Here is a 15,181-nt window from a genome sequence, read left to right on the forward strand (position 1 = left end):
GAAATTTTAGGATGTATGCGCCAAATGTCGGCTGCACATCAAGGCTGTGCGGCTGGTGGAAAAATTCGGCTGTCGGCGTCAGCCTACCCGGCAGGTGTCGGCTGCTAAGGAAATTTCCGTCAATTCTTATCCACCTGTCAAATGTCTGCTGCTAAACTTCAGAGTGTTTAATTCAGTGGCTGCGTGTCGGCTGCTAGAAATCTCTGAAAATGTCGGCCAACCCGGCTGGTGTCGGCTGCAAAGTTTCACGGAGCTGTCGGCTACAAAGTTTCAGCGAACTACGGTCAATTCTGATCCACCCGTGAGATGCCCGCTCTGCTATTCCTCGGAGTATTTACATCTACCCGGTAGGTGTCGGCTGCCGAAAAATACCAAAGAATTTCGGCTTCTCTACTTCCACCCGGCAAGTGTCGTCTGCTTTTTTCTGAAGACCTTCTATTTTTCTTATTATTTTCCTGCTTTTACATACTTCATAAACCGAAAAAAAAACATTTTCAAATAAAAATTCAAATTTATTATATATTTAACGGTTCCTCTTACGGATGTAGAAGAAGATATAAAATTTTTTTTTAATCCAATTTTTCCACTGGTTCCTCGTTTGGATATGTAGAAGAGATCTGAAAACTATTAATGATTTTTCAGAGAATTTTTTTTTAATTTTGTGTATTTTTTTGTGTTTCACTAACCTTTAAAAAATCCAAATTTTGTTGGTTTCACCAATCGGACGATGTTTTTTCAAACAAACCTGAAAAATTGCAAAATTAATATATTTTCCAAATTTCAAATCTATATTTTTTGGAAATCTTTAAGAAATTTAAATTTTTTTTTAGGCCTAAAATTTTATAGATATTATTTAACCATGGGGTTTACCTTTATCTAACGCTTAGAGTGCCTGGACCAAGGGTCTTCTGAAACGACGTGATGCTTCTTCTTCCTCGATCGTTTCCAGGAAACATTTTAATAGGAACAATTCATGATTCTACTCGAAGACTTCTTGAATCCGAGCAAAGGTTACTTTTTTTGCTGCTGAATGTAATCTTATTACATAAAAAAAAATACAAAACATAAAAAAATGTCTGATATTCTGAATTTCCTATGTAAAAATGTGTAAAATTTTCAATTTCCTATGCAAAAATATCTGAAGTTTCAAATTTCCTATATAAAAAATGTCTGAAAATTTAAATTTCCTATGTAAAAATGTCTGAAATGTGGAATTTACAATGTAAAAATGTCAAAAATTCTTGATTTCTTGTGTGAAAATTCCCCCAAAATTTTGAATTTCCATTGTTAAAAAGTCTGAATTTTCTGATTTCCAATGTAAAAATTTCTGATAATTCTATTTTACTACGTAAAAATGTTTGAAATTGTGAATTTTCAACATGAAAATGCCTGAAATTTTGAATTTCCTATGTAAAAATGTCTAAAATCCCGAATTTCCATTGTAAAAATGCTTGAAATTCTAAAATTCGTATATAAAGATAGCTGATTTTCTCAATTTCCAACGTAAAAATGTTTGAAATTTGAAATTTCTAATTTAACAACGTCTAAAATTTTGAATTTCCTATGTAAAAATGTCTAAAATCCCGAATTTCCATTGTAAAAATGCTTGAAATTCTAAAATTCCTATATAAAAATATCTGACTTTCTCAATTTCCAACGTAAAAATGTTTGAAATTTTCAATTTCTAATTTAACAACGTCTAAAATTTCGAATTTACAATGTAAAAATGCCCACAATTTCAAATTTGCATAGTGAAAATATTCGAAATTGTGAGCTTCCAACATAAAAAAAATGTCTGAAATTTTAAATTTCCTATGTAAAAAATGTCTGAAATGCGGAATTTCCCATTTAAAAATGTCCAAAATTCTGAATTTCTTGCGTAAAAATCCCCCCAAAATTTTGAATTTCCTATGTAAAAACATTCGAAATTTTGAATTTACAGTGTAAAAATGTCTGAAATTCTCAATTTCCAATTTAAAAACGTCTAAAATTTTGAATTTCCTAAGTGAAAAAAAAATTAAAAATCTGTCCGAAATTGTGAGTTTCCAGCATGAAAACTGCCTAAAAATTGAAATTTTCCAAGGTAAAAAATTATTCCAATTTCCCGCACAAAACTCAAAATTTCTATAAAAACATACTTTAATTTCAACTTTTTTCAGTGTGGTCTTTGAGTTTCCGATTTCGTTGTCATCTGCTCTGAACCGGATAAATTTTCAGGCAAATTCCTGTATTGTCAGGTCTCTGGTGTTGGTAACTTCAAATGTTTTTACTGTCCAGCATAGTTCGACGTCTGAAAATTTAAATTTATCATGAAATTTTACTTTTTACAAAAATTCGAAATTCGACAACTTGATTAAATCTTTGAAAATTCCTAGCTAAAAAATTCCTAAAAAAAAGAAAATTTCATGAGTAAAAATGTTTGAAATTTCGGATTTCCTATTTAGAATTGCCCAAATTTTTGAATTTCCCATGTTAAAAGTTTCAAAATGTCAAGATTATTATGCAAAAATGTCTGAAAAAATTTATTTTCTATGTTGAAACGTTCAAAATGATCAATTCCCTATGTAAAACTAACTAGATATCTCAGAAAATCATTTTTTGAAAACAATTTCCGGTCGCTTAATCTCAAAAAAAAATAAAATTTCCACAAATCCCATACCATATTCCAATTTTTTTCCAACACGGAGTGGTTCATAAAGTGAGTTGCCATATTGCGAACTCAGCGATGGTTAGATTTCCTGGATTTTTTGAAATTTTCCTGCACATCCAAATTTGGCTGTTCCGTCCAAGTAGAAGGGTCTGAAAATTGAAAGTTTTTAACTTAAGATTTTCAAAAAAAAAAAATTCAAATTCAAATTTCAATTTCATTAAAATATCTTAATTTCCATCAAAAACTGAACCAGTTAAAATCTCAGCCTGAGGCTAAGCCTGAGCCTGAGCCTGAGCCTGAGCCTGAGCCTGAGCCTGAGCCTGAGCCTGAGCCTGAGCCTGAGCCTGAGCCTAATCCTTTCTAGCCCTAAGTCTAAGCCTGAGCCTGAGCCTGAGCCTAAAGCTAAGCCTCAGCTTCAGCCTAAGCCTAAGACTAGGCCTAAGCCTGAGGGGAGGGGCCTAAGGCTTGATTTTTTCCGTAAAAACTGAAAATTTCCTTACACCGATTTTCTTCTTTTCCATTGTTCCTCCGTTGGATATGTAGAAGAAATCTGAAAAATTATTGATTTCAAAAGAGAAAAAACAAACAAAATTACATATTTTGGGTGAAAATTGTCAGAAATTACCAATTTCCTGTGGAAAAATGTCTAAATTTTTGAATTTCTCATGTAAAAATATATGAAAAATTGATTTTCCAGTAGAAAAGTGTCCGAAATTTCAAATTTCCTGTTTAAAATTGCCTAAAATTTTAGATCACAATTCAATTTTTCTCATGCAAAAATTAGTGAAAACTAGCTTTACCAATTCAAAAAAGCCTAAAATGTCAAATTTCCTTTGTAAAAACGCCTAAAATTTCGATTTTTCTTCATAAAACCTATTTCAAATTTTAATTTATTCTTCAAAAACTCACTTTTCTCCAATTTTCAGCTCCAAATCCATAAAAATTCAGTAAAAATCAATAAAAAATGGTGAGGGCCCCATTCCGTAGGGGTCCAGTAGACACAGAATGATGTGTGTGTGTGAATGTGTACAATTTGCATTCCCGGACAATTGCCATGTTTTCTCTGCCACTCTCTCACATTTCTGCACTCTCTCGCCTACTTACTCGTTGGAGAGGAGGTCAGAGAGAGAGAGAGATCGAGAGATAGAGACGGAGAGAAAAGTGGGGAGAAATATCGATTTAGGTTCGGTGGGGGAATTGGGAGAGAACGGGGAAAAAATATTGGAAATATAAAAAAATATAGGATTTTTTTTGGAAAGTCGAATTTCAGAAGTGGAAGCTAAAAATTTCGTCTTAAATTTTTTTTTCAAAAAAAAAAAATTAAGTTTTATAATATAATATTAAATTTCAGCCAATTTTCAGAAATGAAGGCTCAAATTTTTCATATTTTCCTCTACATTTTCAGTTATTTTTAACGTTAAAAAAAAATTTAAAATCGTGAACATTTTTTAGTTAAAAATAATTACAGTTGATCCCTAATTTCAGCCAATTTTTAGACTTAAATTTACAGAAGAATAGGGGTTTTTTTGGTATATCAGTGCAAATTTAATAAGAAGTAGATACTTTTTATGGAATAATGCATGTTAAAACTATTTATCCGGATTTTAATTTTATAAAATCAAAAATTTCAAATTTCCCATGTAAAAATTCCTGAAATTTCTATTTTTCATACGTTTTCTAAAGTAAAAATGCCTACAAAATAGAATTTCCTGCATAAAATCTGTGTGAAAATTTGTATTTCCTGTGCAAAAATGCCAAAAATTCTAAAATTTCAATGTAAAACTCTCTGGAATTTTGAATTTCCAACATAAAAATGTCGGAAATTTTTCAATTTTCTTATGTAAAAGTGCCTGAAAATTCAAGTTTTCAATCAAAAATTGTATGAAAATTTGAAATTTCAATGTAAAAACACCTGAAATGTTCAATTTTCCTAAATAAACGTGCTTTTACGTTTCCGATGAATTTCCTGCTTAAAATCGTCTGAAAATTCGAGTTTCCAAAGTAAAAATGTCTGAAATATAATAAAGATTGCTTGTCATGAGCAGGTTTATTAGTTAATAAAGTAATTTACAGAAAAGCAGGTTATTGTGGGCAAACAACGAACACGTGACAACGGGTTAAAAGTAAAGGAAAAGGCCTCGAATGAGCGTTTCTGCTCCTTTTATAGGGGAATTGGGCGGGGCCAAGAACATTCCAGAATGGTGACAATTAGAGTTGGCGCCGGCAATTCAGATCCGCGCGCCGTCCGGTGGGGCGCGCTTGCATCGTGACCTCCAAACGTTGGCAGGCCTAGTCGTTGTCTTGGGCAGCGGTTCTGGCCGGATAACCGTGATGTTATCCGCTACGGCAGCACTTGCTGGACCTGTAAGACTATACGGAAGTAATGCTCTTGTATGGCGGTGGGAAAGTACAAGGATCGTGAAGATTCTTACAATATCAAATTTCCCACGTAAAAACGCTTGAAATTTTGAGTTTCCAACATAAAAATGTCTGAATTTTCGAGATTCCCATGTAAAAACGCTCGGAATTTCAAAAATCCCATCTAAAAATTCCTGAAAATTTGAGTTTCTAACTTAAAAATGCCTAATTTTTTTTTCGAATTTAAAACAGCAAAACCCCAATAAAACACCATTAAAAGCTAATAAATTAATAAATCTTCATATCTATTCGGAAATCAAGAGAGAAAAAAAAATTAGATTGGACAGTTGCACAGCTGCAGATTATTGCTGCAGAGAAGGGTTTCCTGCAAAAAAAAAACGATTAAATTCAGTTTCAGACCCCCGGGGTATGCGGCAAATTTGCCGTTTGCCGAGCTCGGCAAATTTGCAAAGTTTGCCGAACTTGGCAAAATTCAAAAAAGTGGATTTGCCGAATTTTGAAATTTGCCACACACCCCTAGTTCAGACTAATTTTTATTTTTATTTTCTGCCTTACCTACTTCCAACTCCTTTAAGGTGCCGTCGGCATTAGCTAGCTTTTGTTTCTGTGCGAATTGCGACGAATATCGGAAATACCTCAACCATTACAAAAGTCTGCTGTAGCAGTCAATTGCTTCAAAATCTGAAAATTTTTTTCCAAACTTTTTTTGAAACACTGAAATCTACTATTAACTCACTGCAACTCTTAGAATTTCATTTTAAAAAAAGCTTTAAAATACCAGTAAAATAATTAAAAAAAAACAGAATAAAAAATTTGGGCACCTTGCCTTTGGCGCCCTAAGAAGACAGAATGACTAGCTGGCGAGCAGCCCTGCCCAGCTCATTTTGGCTTCTCTAGGGCTCTCCTGCTCTTGTGTGCTCTTTTAATCTAATCTGAAAAGGATGTAGAGCTTGTTTCAGTTTCTCTGGGCTCTCTGCTTTTATCTATAAGCTCTGTGGAGGCATCGCTGCCTGAAGATCTCTGACTAGCTCTCCTGTGCTCTCTAATCTAATGTGGTATGCATGAGAGTTAAGTTCAGTTTTTCTGTGCTCTTTGCTGGCTCCTCTCAGCCTCTATCAGTGCGCACAAGGAGCATCAGGGGTGAGCCCAGAGAGCTCAGAAAGCAGCAAAACTTAGGTTGCTCACTGCTTCCAGGATTTCTAAAATGAAACGAGAAGCCGTGTTGTTTCTCAGGGCACATTGCTTTTTTATCCAAAAATTGAAAGGTTCTCGTATATGTATTTGGAATATTTGAAAAATCAAGTATTGTAAAAAGATTTAAAAATGTCTGAAAAATTGTATTTCCTGTGCAAAAATGCCAGAAATTCTAAATTTTCAATGAAAAAAAACTCACTGGAATTCTGAATTTCCAACATAAACATGTCTAAAATTTTTAATTTTCCTAGATGAAATAGCCTGAAAATTCACGTTTCCGATGTGAAAATGTCTGAAATTTTGAATTTTAAAAGTAAAACTGTCTGAAATTTTGAAATTCCTATGTAAACATGTCTAAAATTATTAATTTTCCTAGGTAAAAGTACCTGAAATTTTGAACTATCCATGTGAAAATGTTAGAAATTTTCGATTTTCCAACTTAAAAGTGTTGGAAAATTTGAATTTCCTGCGTAACATTGCTTGAAATTTTAAATTTCTAATTTAAAAAAGTCTGAAATTTTCGATTTTCCTACGTAAAAGTGCCTAATAATTGAAGTTTCCAATGTAAATCTGCCTGAAATTCCAAATTTTTAATGGAAACATTTTTGAAAAATAAAATTTCCAGCATAAAATTGTGTGAAATTTTTCGTTTTCCTAGGTAAAATTGCCTGAAAATTCAAATTTCCCATGTAAGAAAGTCTGAAATTTTTGATTTTCCTAGTTAAAAGTGCCTGAAAACTTAAGTTCCCAATGTTTAACTGTGTGAAATTTTAAACTTCCCATGTGAAATTATCCGAAATCTTAAATTTCTTGTTTAAAAAGTATCTTAATTTTTCTAATTTTCCATTTTGAATTTCCAACGTAAATGTGTTGTAAAACTTGAATTTTCTACTTTAAAATGTCTGAATTTCCCAATTTCCAATTTAAAAATGTCTGAAATTTTTGATTTTCCTACGAAAAAGTGCCTGAAATTCTGAATTTCTGATGTAAAAATGCCTGAAATTTCGATTTTCCTAGGTAAAAGTATCTGAAATCTTGAATTTCCAATGTAAAACTCTGTCTGAATAAATTCTTCATTTCAATTCTGCATTCAACTACACAAATCCCAAAAAATTGTCCTGTAAAAATTGATTTTTTAAAAATTCTTTTTGTTTTTTCGCTTTTCAGAACTAGTCAAATGAGCCCAATCTGCAAAAAACTCGCAAAATCCACAGGTTTTCGGGCAATGTTTCGTCCTAAATTCATTGTCGGTGGTACAGTATCTCTTCAATTATCAAATACAATCATTACTATATATAAAGCGCTATTTCGTATGTCTCTGACCTCACAAACAAATTCGTTTGTGGCGAATCTATTTTTCCTATATCAATCTATTTTTCGTGTAACAATCTATTTTTTCGAAAAAATAGATTGTTACACGAAAAAATAGATTGTTACACGAAAAAATAGATTGTTACACGAAAAAATAGATTGTTACACGAAAAATAGATTGTTACACGAAAAAATAGATTGTTACACGAAAAAATAGATTGTTACACGAAAAAATAGATTGTTACACGAAAAAATAGATTGTTACACGAAAAAATAGATTGTTACACGAAAAAATAGATTGTTACACGAAAAATAGATTGTTACACGAAAAAATAGATTGTTACACGAAAAAATAGATTGTTACACGAAAAAATAGATTGTTACACGAAAAAATAGATTGTTACACGAAAAATAGATTGTTACACGAAAAAATAGATTGTTACACGAAAAAATAGATTGTTACACGAAAAAATAGATTGTTACACGAAAAAATAGATTGTTACACGAAAAAATAGATTGTTACACGAAAAATAGATTGTTACACGAAAAAATAGATTGTTACACGAAAAAATAGATTGTTACACGAAAAAATAGATTGTTACACGAAAAAATAGATTGTTACACGAAAAATAGATTGTTACACGAAAAAATAGATTGTTACACGAAAAATAGATTGTTACACGAAAAAATAGATTGTTACACGAAAAAATAGATTGTTACACGAAAAAATAGATTGTTACACGAAAAAATAGATTGTTACACGAAAAAATAGATTGTTACACGAAAAAATAGATTGTTACACGAAAAAATAGATTGTTACACGAAAAATAGATTGTTACACGAAAAAATAGATTGTTACACGAAAAAATAGATTGTTACACGAAAAAATAGATTGTTACACGAAAAATAGATTGTTACACGAAAAAATAGATTGTTACACGAAAAAATAGATTGTTACACGAAAAATAGATTGTTACACGAAAAAATAGATTGTTACACGAAAAAATAGATTGTTATACCTATTATCAAAATATGTTATCCAAGTTAAAATCTGTATAAAAGTAAACGACGGTGCTTCATCCCAATTAGACATGAAGCTCCTGCTACTGCCAGAATGTTTTTGAGGATAAAGCGACGTAGGTAACATTTGCATCGCAGTTCTTGTTGTCGAAGCCTCCATAGGTGATCAGTCCAGTGTATCCTACATAGACGCCCTGATCCTTTTGATCAAGCCAGATTGTGAACATCGGAGCATCCAGCTGATTTTGGGAGATGAGTTTCTGCATTGGTGGAGTTACTTGATCAACGGATAGTGCTGGCCACGCGAGCTCGAAAATTCCGACATAAGGTTTCAGTCCAAAACCTAGACCAACAATGGTTGCAATTCCAAGCTCTTGCTTTGTAATGGTGAGGCCTCCCATCTGAACTGTGTCCGTTCCCAGGTACCCAGTGCACAGCCCGTATTCAGTGCTGAATGTTCGATTTCCTTCCACAAAGCTCGTCGACTTCGTTGTGTTGAACTTGTGTTTTCTGATCCCTGAGTATCCATTACAGTTAGCAGATGTGCATTTTGAGCCAATCACCCACCAGTTGGCTGAAGTGGTGTCCATGAAAACCGAGGCTGACTGTGGTGGAGTTCCAATCGTGATGTTTCCAATGCACGAGTCATCAAAATTGAAGTACCTATTCGCCTGTTGGTTGAACCGCTTGCAGTTGATAGACGCCTGGAAGAGCGCGGCAGAGCAGGTGGTCACTAGGAATAGCAGGAGCTTCATGTCTAATTGGAATGAAGCACCGTCGTTTGCTTTTATACAGATTAACTTGGATAACATATTTTGATAATAGGTAAGTGCTAAAAGGTGTTATCAAAAATATTTTTAGTTGCCCGAGTGAGCTACAAAACAGCAAGTGCATCTCATGAAAAAAATAGAGACGGGTGACCTAAAGGTCACAGTTTGCTTGTTATTGGCATTTTTTGTTAAAAAGAGGGCTCCCATGAGGTCGCCGCAAAGGCGCCTCCGCCGGCCTCAGTGGTCGCCGCATGTATAGTGAGGCGCGTAACCGCGACCGTGTCGGCCGCTTCCGAACAACCACCGCTTCACACTACGTTGCACACACACCAAGATACTCATTTTACGCTAAGCTGCGGAACCCCGAACGTGTCGGGCGCTTCAAATAACTACCTCTCGCACTTCAATTCACACACACAGCGGCGCGCGGCGTCAGCGCAATGCCGGCCGGTGTTAGGCCGGCGTGAGGCATTTCGCGCCTCACTCAGCTGGGAGCCCTAGTTAAAAGAAGTCAACTCGATTTGAAACGATTCCATAAAGATGAGATATATTTTACGCGGGAAAAATTCTTTTTATGCGGGAAAAATTCTCAACTGATTTCGCATGGTCAAGGGCGTGCTGACGTCACATTTTTCTGGTGTAAAAAAAATCCCGCGTTTTTTGTAGATCAAACTCTAATGGGACAGGAGCTGGGCTGCAAAGCTACAAAATTTTTACAGAATCAATGATGTCGAATCGCTCTAGATTAACAAAACTGTGTGCAAAATTCATTCAACAAAAATAATCAAATCACACTATTTGGGTGAATAGCATCGGCAAATCCGATTCTCGCATTCCCAACGTCAAATACACTACAATACCGACGAATAAAGATATTCCCGAGTGTCACGGATGGTCCAAAGCCGGAAGCGTCTATTCCATACATGGCAAGGGCACATGTTCCATCGTCTAGGCCAACATCCTCAACGTACTCGGGAGCACTGATAGGGAATTTTTCTGCTCCAATGGTAAAGACAAGGTCAGGCAGTGAGTTCATAGTGGAGCACGGGACTGTGTAGACACTGGCATACAAATCCCAGGTGGCGTTAGTCTGTGTTGCTATCCCGGCTATAACGGAGTATGGTAAGCCAAACCAGGAGGATCCGGTGTCCATTATAGCCTGTTCAATAAATTATATAATAATAATTTCATTTCATTTCAGGCACCAAGTGATGTCAGGCTGTCACATTACGGTTTGATCTACAAAAAAAATGCGGGGCTTATCTCCCATAGAAATTTGACGTCAGCACGTTTTGAACCATGCAAAACCAGATTCTCAACTCCCGCGCGATCTACAAAAAAAAGCGAGAATTTTCGCCCCAAAAAATGTGACGTCAGCACGTTCTTAATCATGCAAAATCAGATTCTCAACTCCCGCCCTTTTTGTAGATCTACGTAGATCAAACCGAAATGGGACACCACTCTGACTGTTTTTTGTTACTGTTACCTGATCTCTGTTAACAGTCCGATTGTAGGTTCCAACTTGAAAACCGTCAACTTTAAACTGCCAGTATGTCTTTGAAGATACCGGAACATAAGAAATATTTGCATTGCAGTTCTTGGTGTCTAAGCCTCCGTAGGTGATAAGTCCATTGGATGGGTAATAGTAGTCTGGATCCCGTTTATCAAAGAAAATTGTGAATATCGGAGCGTCCAGTTGATTTTGGGAGACGAGGTTCTGCATTGGTGGAGTGACTTGATCAACGGATAGTGCTGGCCATGCAAGCCCGAAAATTCCATCAATAGGCCGAGTTCCGAAATCATAATCAACAATGTTTGCAACTCCGAACTCTTGTTTCTGAATTTTCAGTCCTCCAATCTCAACAGTATCCGTTCCCAGGTACCCACTGCACTCGCCTGATCCATATTGAATATTAAATTTGCGATTACTTTTAACAAAGCTTGTTGATTTAGTTGTGTTGAACTTATGCTTGATGATCCCTAAGAGAGGATCATTGCAATTCACTGAGGTGCACGCGGAGCCCATCACCCACAAGTTGGCTGAAGTGGTGTCCATGAAAACAAACGCTGACTGTGGCGGGGACCCGATGGTGATATTCCCGATGCACGGGTCATCGGAGAAGCCCAACAGTGGTTGAGAACCGGTGTTGAGCTGCTGGAGGCGAGATGCTAAGAAGCTCGAGTACTTTCCCTCCCGGATCAGTTTGGCCCGAAAAGATCCCGAGGTTGTGGTAGGCACCTGGAAGACAGCGGCGGAGCAGGTGGTCACGAGTAGTAGCAGGAGGTTCATTTCGGGCAGCACAATGAACTGTTGGGAGAATTCTAGAAGATGGAAAAAGTGGAGCTCTGTGCTCTTTTTATACGTTTTCTGACGTCAGTGTTATTTTCAAGTGTCTAGCGTCATTGTGGGTGGTACTACGTGCAAAGTATGCAATTATTTAATATTGCACTCAAATGTTGCCAAATCCGTCATAGTGCATCCGAGTTTGCTGATAAGCAAAATTCAGACTCCTCAACTGACAAACAGCTCACAACAGTCTAGTTGAAGTACGTGCCAGAGAACGCTCTTACTTTGTATAAAAGCCTGCCCATCTCTACTCTATTTTGCAAGTCAACCATGAAGTTGCTCCTCTTCCTGCTTCTCGCCATCTCCTCCAGCAGCGGCCAGCTCAGTCCTAATGGCCGGCAACAAGTTTTAGACTTCCACAACAAACTACGATCCCAAGTTGCATTGGGTGTATTCTCAGCTAACGGAACGATTAAGCCGCCAGCAAGGAATATGGAACGGCTTGTAAGCCTTTTTTAATTAACTTCTTGTCTATAATGTCAAGTTTCAGACTTACGGACAACAGTTCGAAAGACTGGCTCAGGACTATGTAGCGGATTGTCCAGATGGATTGGAAATCCCAATCGGGAGAAACATCGGGATGAACTACTACACAACTAAGGTTGATGAAACTTACAACTCGATGGATGAATATGTGAAGAGAACTGGCTTATAATTGGAATAGAAAATATAATTTCAGGTCATAGATGCTTTAAACGATTGGGCCGAGGAGTTCCAGGTGAACGGGTGGCTCAGCACTATCTACAACGACACCAGCATCTCCGCAGCCAGTCAGATGGTATGGGCCGGGACCAAATACGTGGGCTGTGGTGTGAAACGCTGTGACCCCATTAATGTAGTCGTGGTTTGCATGTACTATCAGCAGTGAGTCTAAGATTTGAGATCAAAGTTATAGAAAAGTGCTAATGAGTTCAGAGGAAATCTAGTCGGACGCCCGATCTACAAGGAGGGTCCGCCGTGCACTGCGTGTCCACCGATGAGGATTTGTCCCGGGCAGAAGGAGTGTTGTGACAGGGTCATGGGGCTTTGTACGTAGTTTCTGATTATGCTGAATAAAACTGTTCATCCGTATACTTTTATTCGAATTTTCTGTCCTACAACAATCTTTAACTAGTTCAAATTTCAAAAAACCACATTAAAAACACAATCCGGATCTCCTCTCACACTTGGTCGAAGCTGGACAGGCCGAGCAGGTTGGGCCTTCCTTGTAGATTGGCAGGCCATGGATGTTACCTCTGGAAATGTAGTTTTTAGGTGTTGAATCGGTTTATAAGATCGTTGAGCTGTACCGCGGTTCTCTGAGATTCTAGTTGCTGCCAATCTGGGTAACATAGAAGTTACAGGCTTCTTCAAGCCGTAATAGGCTCAATACTCTGGCGAGCAGATGTCACTGATCCAAGCTTAAGGTGTATATTTGGTCTTACAATTAGCAGGCCTTCTAGTTTCTGGGCGAGATCCAACCTATCTGGAGTTTAGGCCTTAATCTAATCTGAACAGACTTTCGGCCTTTCTAGAGAGCTCATGGCAAAAGCCGAGTACCCTGGGGTCACAATTAACATGGCCTTTCGGTTACCAATTTTAGTCCCAAACGTCCTTCAGAGGGCCCCGGACAAGCTATGTCCTATGTGAAGCTCACAAGTGAGAGCCCAGAACCCATGCAGGCCCCCGGGGGCTTTTTGAAAGGACTAGTCTGGTTTTAAGCTCGGTTTTGATCTAAGATTGCCGGTAGATCACAAATCCAAAAATCTCCACTTACTTGCTCTGATACTCACAAATCACCACCACCTTGTTCCTGTACCCAAACAAATTCTTTTCAGCGTCACAGATATTCACACCACAGCCGACGTGTCTGGTGGTGGCCCAGACCATCTGTGTTGCCGAGGTGAGTAGCCGATGGTCGCCGAACATTCGGAACTCTTGGTTCTTCCATCCGCGCTCTTGGAATTGGCGCTCCCACTTTTTCACCGCGAATAGGGCCTGTAATAGAAGAAAGTTAGACGTTTTTCAAACTACTGTGCCTCTCAAGCCCCTCATTTTCAAATTCGCTCTGAGACCCAAAAACTTACATATTTATCCAGCGAACCTGACGTGACATTTGCCAGCCGGTGATAATAATTTCTGCCGAGCATTTTGGAGTCGGTGAACAGGCTCGGACAGGTAGCCGCGTTGTTTTTCGCCATCCCGGCTAGAATTGGGTCCCATTTCTGAAATGTCTTAGGCTTAGGCTTAGGCTTAGGCTTAGGCTTAGGCTTAGAATTAGGCATAGGTTTAGGCTTTGGCTTAGGCTTGGCGTCAGTGGCGAGCGTTAGCTCTAGGATAAGGTGTGGGCTGAGACTTATCCTAACAAGGATTAGGTTTAGGTTCAAGCTTAGGCTTAGGCTTAGGCTTAGGCCTAGGCTTAGGCTTAAGCTTAGGCCTAGGATTAGGCTTAGGCTTAGGCCTAGGCTTAGGCTCAAGCTTAGGCCTAGGATTAGGCTTCACGCTCAGGCTCAGGTTTAGGCTCAGGCTTAGGCTTAGACGGGCTGGGGGAAAAGTTTATGTAATTCCCACCATTTTCATCATATCCTTTGCTGGGGGCTTCGGGACCCCATCCACCACGTAATCCCCGTTGGCCAACTGGGATCGCAGGCTATTATGGAAGTCGACAATCTCCCGCTGGGCCGTGGGCCCAAAGCGGAAGTCGCAGAGGCAATTGGGGAAGATTAGGAAGAGTATGGGGAGAAATCGCATTTTTCGAGTGGTTTTGATGTGTAGATTGAGGTTTTTATACGGAAATTTCCTAGATATTTTGGAAAAAGTCAAGTTTGAAAACTTTAGTGCAGGTGGACTAGTTGTTTTTGATATTCTTATCAGTTCCGGTTATCAGTGATATCAGATGTTTTTCGCAGTGAGTATCACTTTTTGAAGGGTTTCCCAATGATAAGGAAATAATAGTTGCCATGTTTTCGGTGGAATATTGTTAAAATTGTAGAAATTTCGGAATTTTTTATACAGTTTTCTATAGGACATCTGAAAAATTTGGGAGATTTCAAAATTTATTGGGTTTTTATAGCGAGATTTTGAGATTTCAGACATTTTTGAAACTGAAAATTCTCTCGAATTTCAAAATATCATTAAATTTTAATTTTTATTTTCACAACATAAGAAAGATTATTTTGAGAAAATGTCTAAAATATTCGGAAATGTTCTGATTTTTTCAGGAACTTTCAGAAACTTACAGATGATTTTTAGACTGCTAACAAATTTTTTTTAAAAATTTCGGTATGATATTTTCTGAAATTGTCTAGAGTTTTTGTTTTTTAATGTTTTAAAATTTTACAAAATTCTCCTGAAACAATCAAAAGTTTTTGACAATTTTTGGAATTATTTTGGATTTTTCTGAAAATTTTAAGATTAATATGAAAAAATCCCGAATTGCTTATGTAAAAATTCCTGAAATTTTAAAATTTCAAGTGAAAAAATGTCTGAAAATTTCCACTAAAAAATGCATGAAATTTGGAATTTAATAGC

The 15,181-nt window shown here is 36.9% G+C and overlaps 4 protein-coding genes, 1 long non-coding RNA gene, 1 other non-coding gene and 1 pseudogene across 7 annotated transcripts; 1 reads left to right on the top strand and 6 right to left on the bottom strand.

The window, feature by feature from the left end:
* Positions 1 to 523: 523 nt before the first annotated feature.
* Positions 524 to 3,706, bottom strand: Y17D7C.3 (annotated as a pseudogene). The gene is made up of 7 exons: positions 3,560 to 3,706; positions 3,151 to 3,200; positions 2,660 to 2,799; positions 2,139 to 2,290; positions 871 to 1,026; positions 687 to 745; positions 524 to 617 (listed from the first exon to the last, which is right to left on the bottom strand). Coding segments are annotated over exons 1-7 (798 nt in total).
* A 976-nt stretch (positions 3,707 to 4,682) lies between these two features.
* Positions 4,683 to 5,694, bottom strand: Y17D7C.9. Its single transcript, NR_070195.1, has 2 exons — positions 5,585 to 5,694; positions 4,683 to 5,393 (listed from the first exon to the last, which is right to left on the bottom strand). It is a non-coding gene; the product is annotated as an Unclassified non-coding RNA Y17D7C.9 (non-coding RNA).
* On the bottom strand, positions 5,294 to 5,831 carry linc-25. The gene is made up of 3 exons (NR_102118.1): positions 5,766 to 5,831; positions 5,585 to 5,710; positions 5,294 to 5,393 (listed from the first exon to the last, which is right to left on the bottom strand). It is a non-coding gene; the product is annotated as a long non-coding RNA linc-25 (long non-coding RNA).
* Positions 5,832 to 8,637: 2,806 nt separating this feature from the next.
* On the bottom strand, positions 8,638 to 9,309 carry asp-19 (Peptidase A1 domain-containing protein; the record flags this gene model as incomplete). Its single annotated transcript, NM_001129607.1, has 1 exon — positions 8,638 to 9,309. One exon carries the CDS (start codon positions 9,307 to 9,309, stop codon positions 8,638 to 8,640), a length of 672 nt encoding a protein of 223 aa, NP_001123079.1.
* Positions 9,310 to 10,108: 799 nt separating this feature from the next.
* On the bottom strand, positions 10,109 to 11,614 carry asp-18 (Peptidase A1 domain-containing protein; the record flags this gene model as incomplete). The annotated part of the gene is made up of 2 exons (NM_075252.2): positions 10,109 to 10,483; positions 10,811 to 11,614. The coding sequence occupies 2 exons, from the start codon at positions 11,612 to 11,614 to the stop codon at positions 10,109 to 10,111; spliced, it is 1,179 nt and encodes a 392-aa protein (NP_507653.2).
* Positions 11,615 to 11,925: 311 nt separating this feature from the next.
* Positions 11,926 to 12,707, top strand: scl-19 (SCP domain-containing protein; the record flags this gene model as incomplete). Its single annotated transcript, NM_075253.3, has 4 exons — positions 11,926 to 12,115; positions 12,162 to 12,305; positions 12,351 to 12,535; positions 12,587 to 12,707. The coding sequence occupies exons 1-4, from the start codon at positions 11,942 to 11,944 to the stop codon at positions 12,705 to 12,707; spliced, it is 624 nt and encodes a 207-aa protein (NP_507654.2). The 5' UTR covers positions 11,926 to 11,941.
* A 25-nt stretch (positions 12,708 to 12,732) lies between these two features.
* Positions 12,733 to 14,416, bottom strand: scl-20 (SCP domain-containing protein). Its single transcript, NM_075254.2, has 4 exons — positions 14,222 to 14,416; positions 13,738 to 13,875; positions 13,428 to 13,648; positions 12,733 to 12,906 (listed from the first exon to the last, which is right to left on the bottom strand). The coding sequence occupies exons 1-4, from the start codon at positions 14,399 to 14,401 to the stop codon at positions 12,807 to 12,809; spliced, it is 639 nt and encodes a 212-aa protein (NP_507655.1). The 5' UTR covers positions 14,402 to 14,416; the 3' UTR covers positions 12,733 to 12,806.
* Positions 14,417 to 15,181: the final 765 nt, after the last annotated feature.

This window comes from Caenorhabditis elegans, chromosome V (assembly GCF_000002985.6).
Source record: "Caenorhabditis elegans chromosome V".
Classification (NCBI taxonomy): domain Eukaryota; kingdom Metazoa; phylum Nematoda; class Chromadorea; order Rhabditida; family Rhabditidae; genus Caenorhabditis; species Caenorhabditis elegans.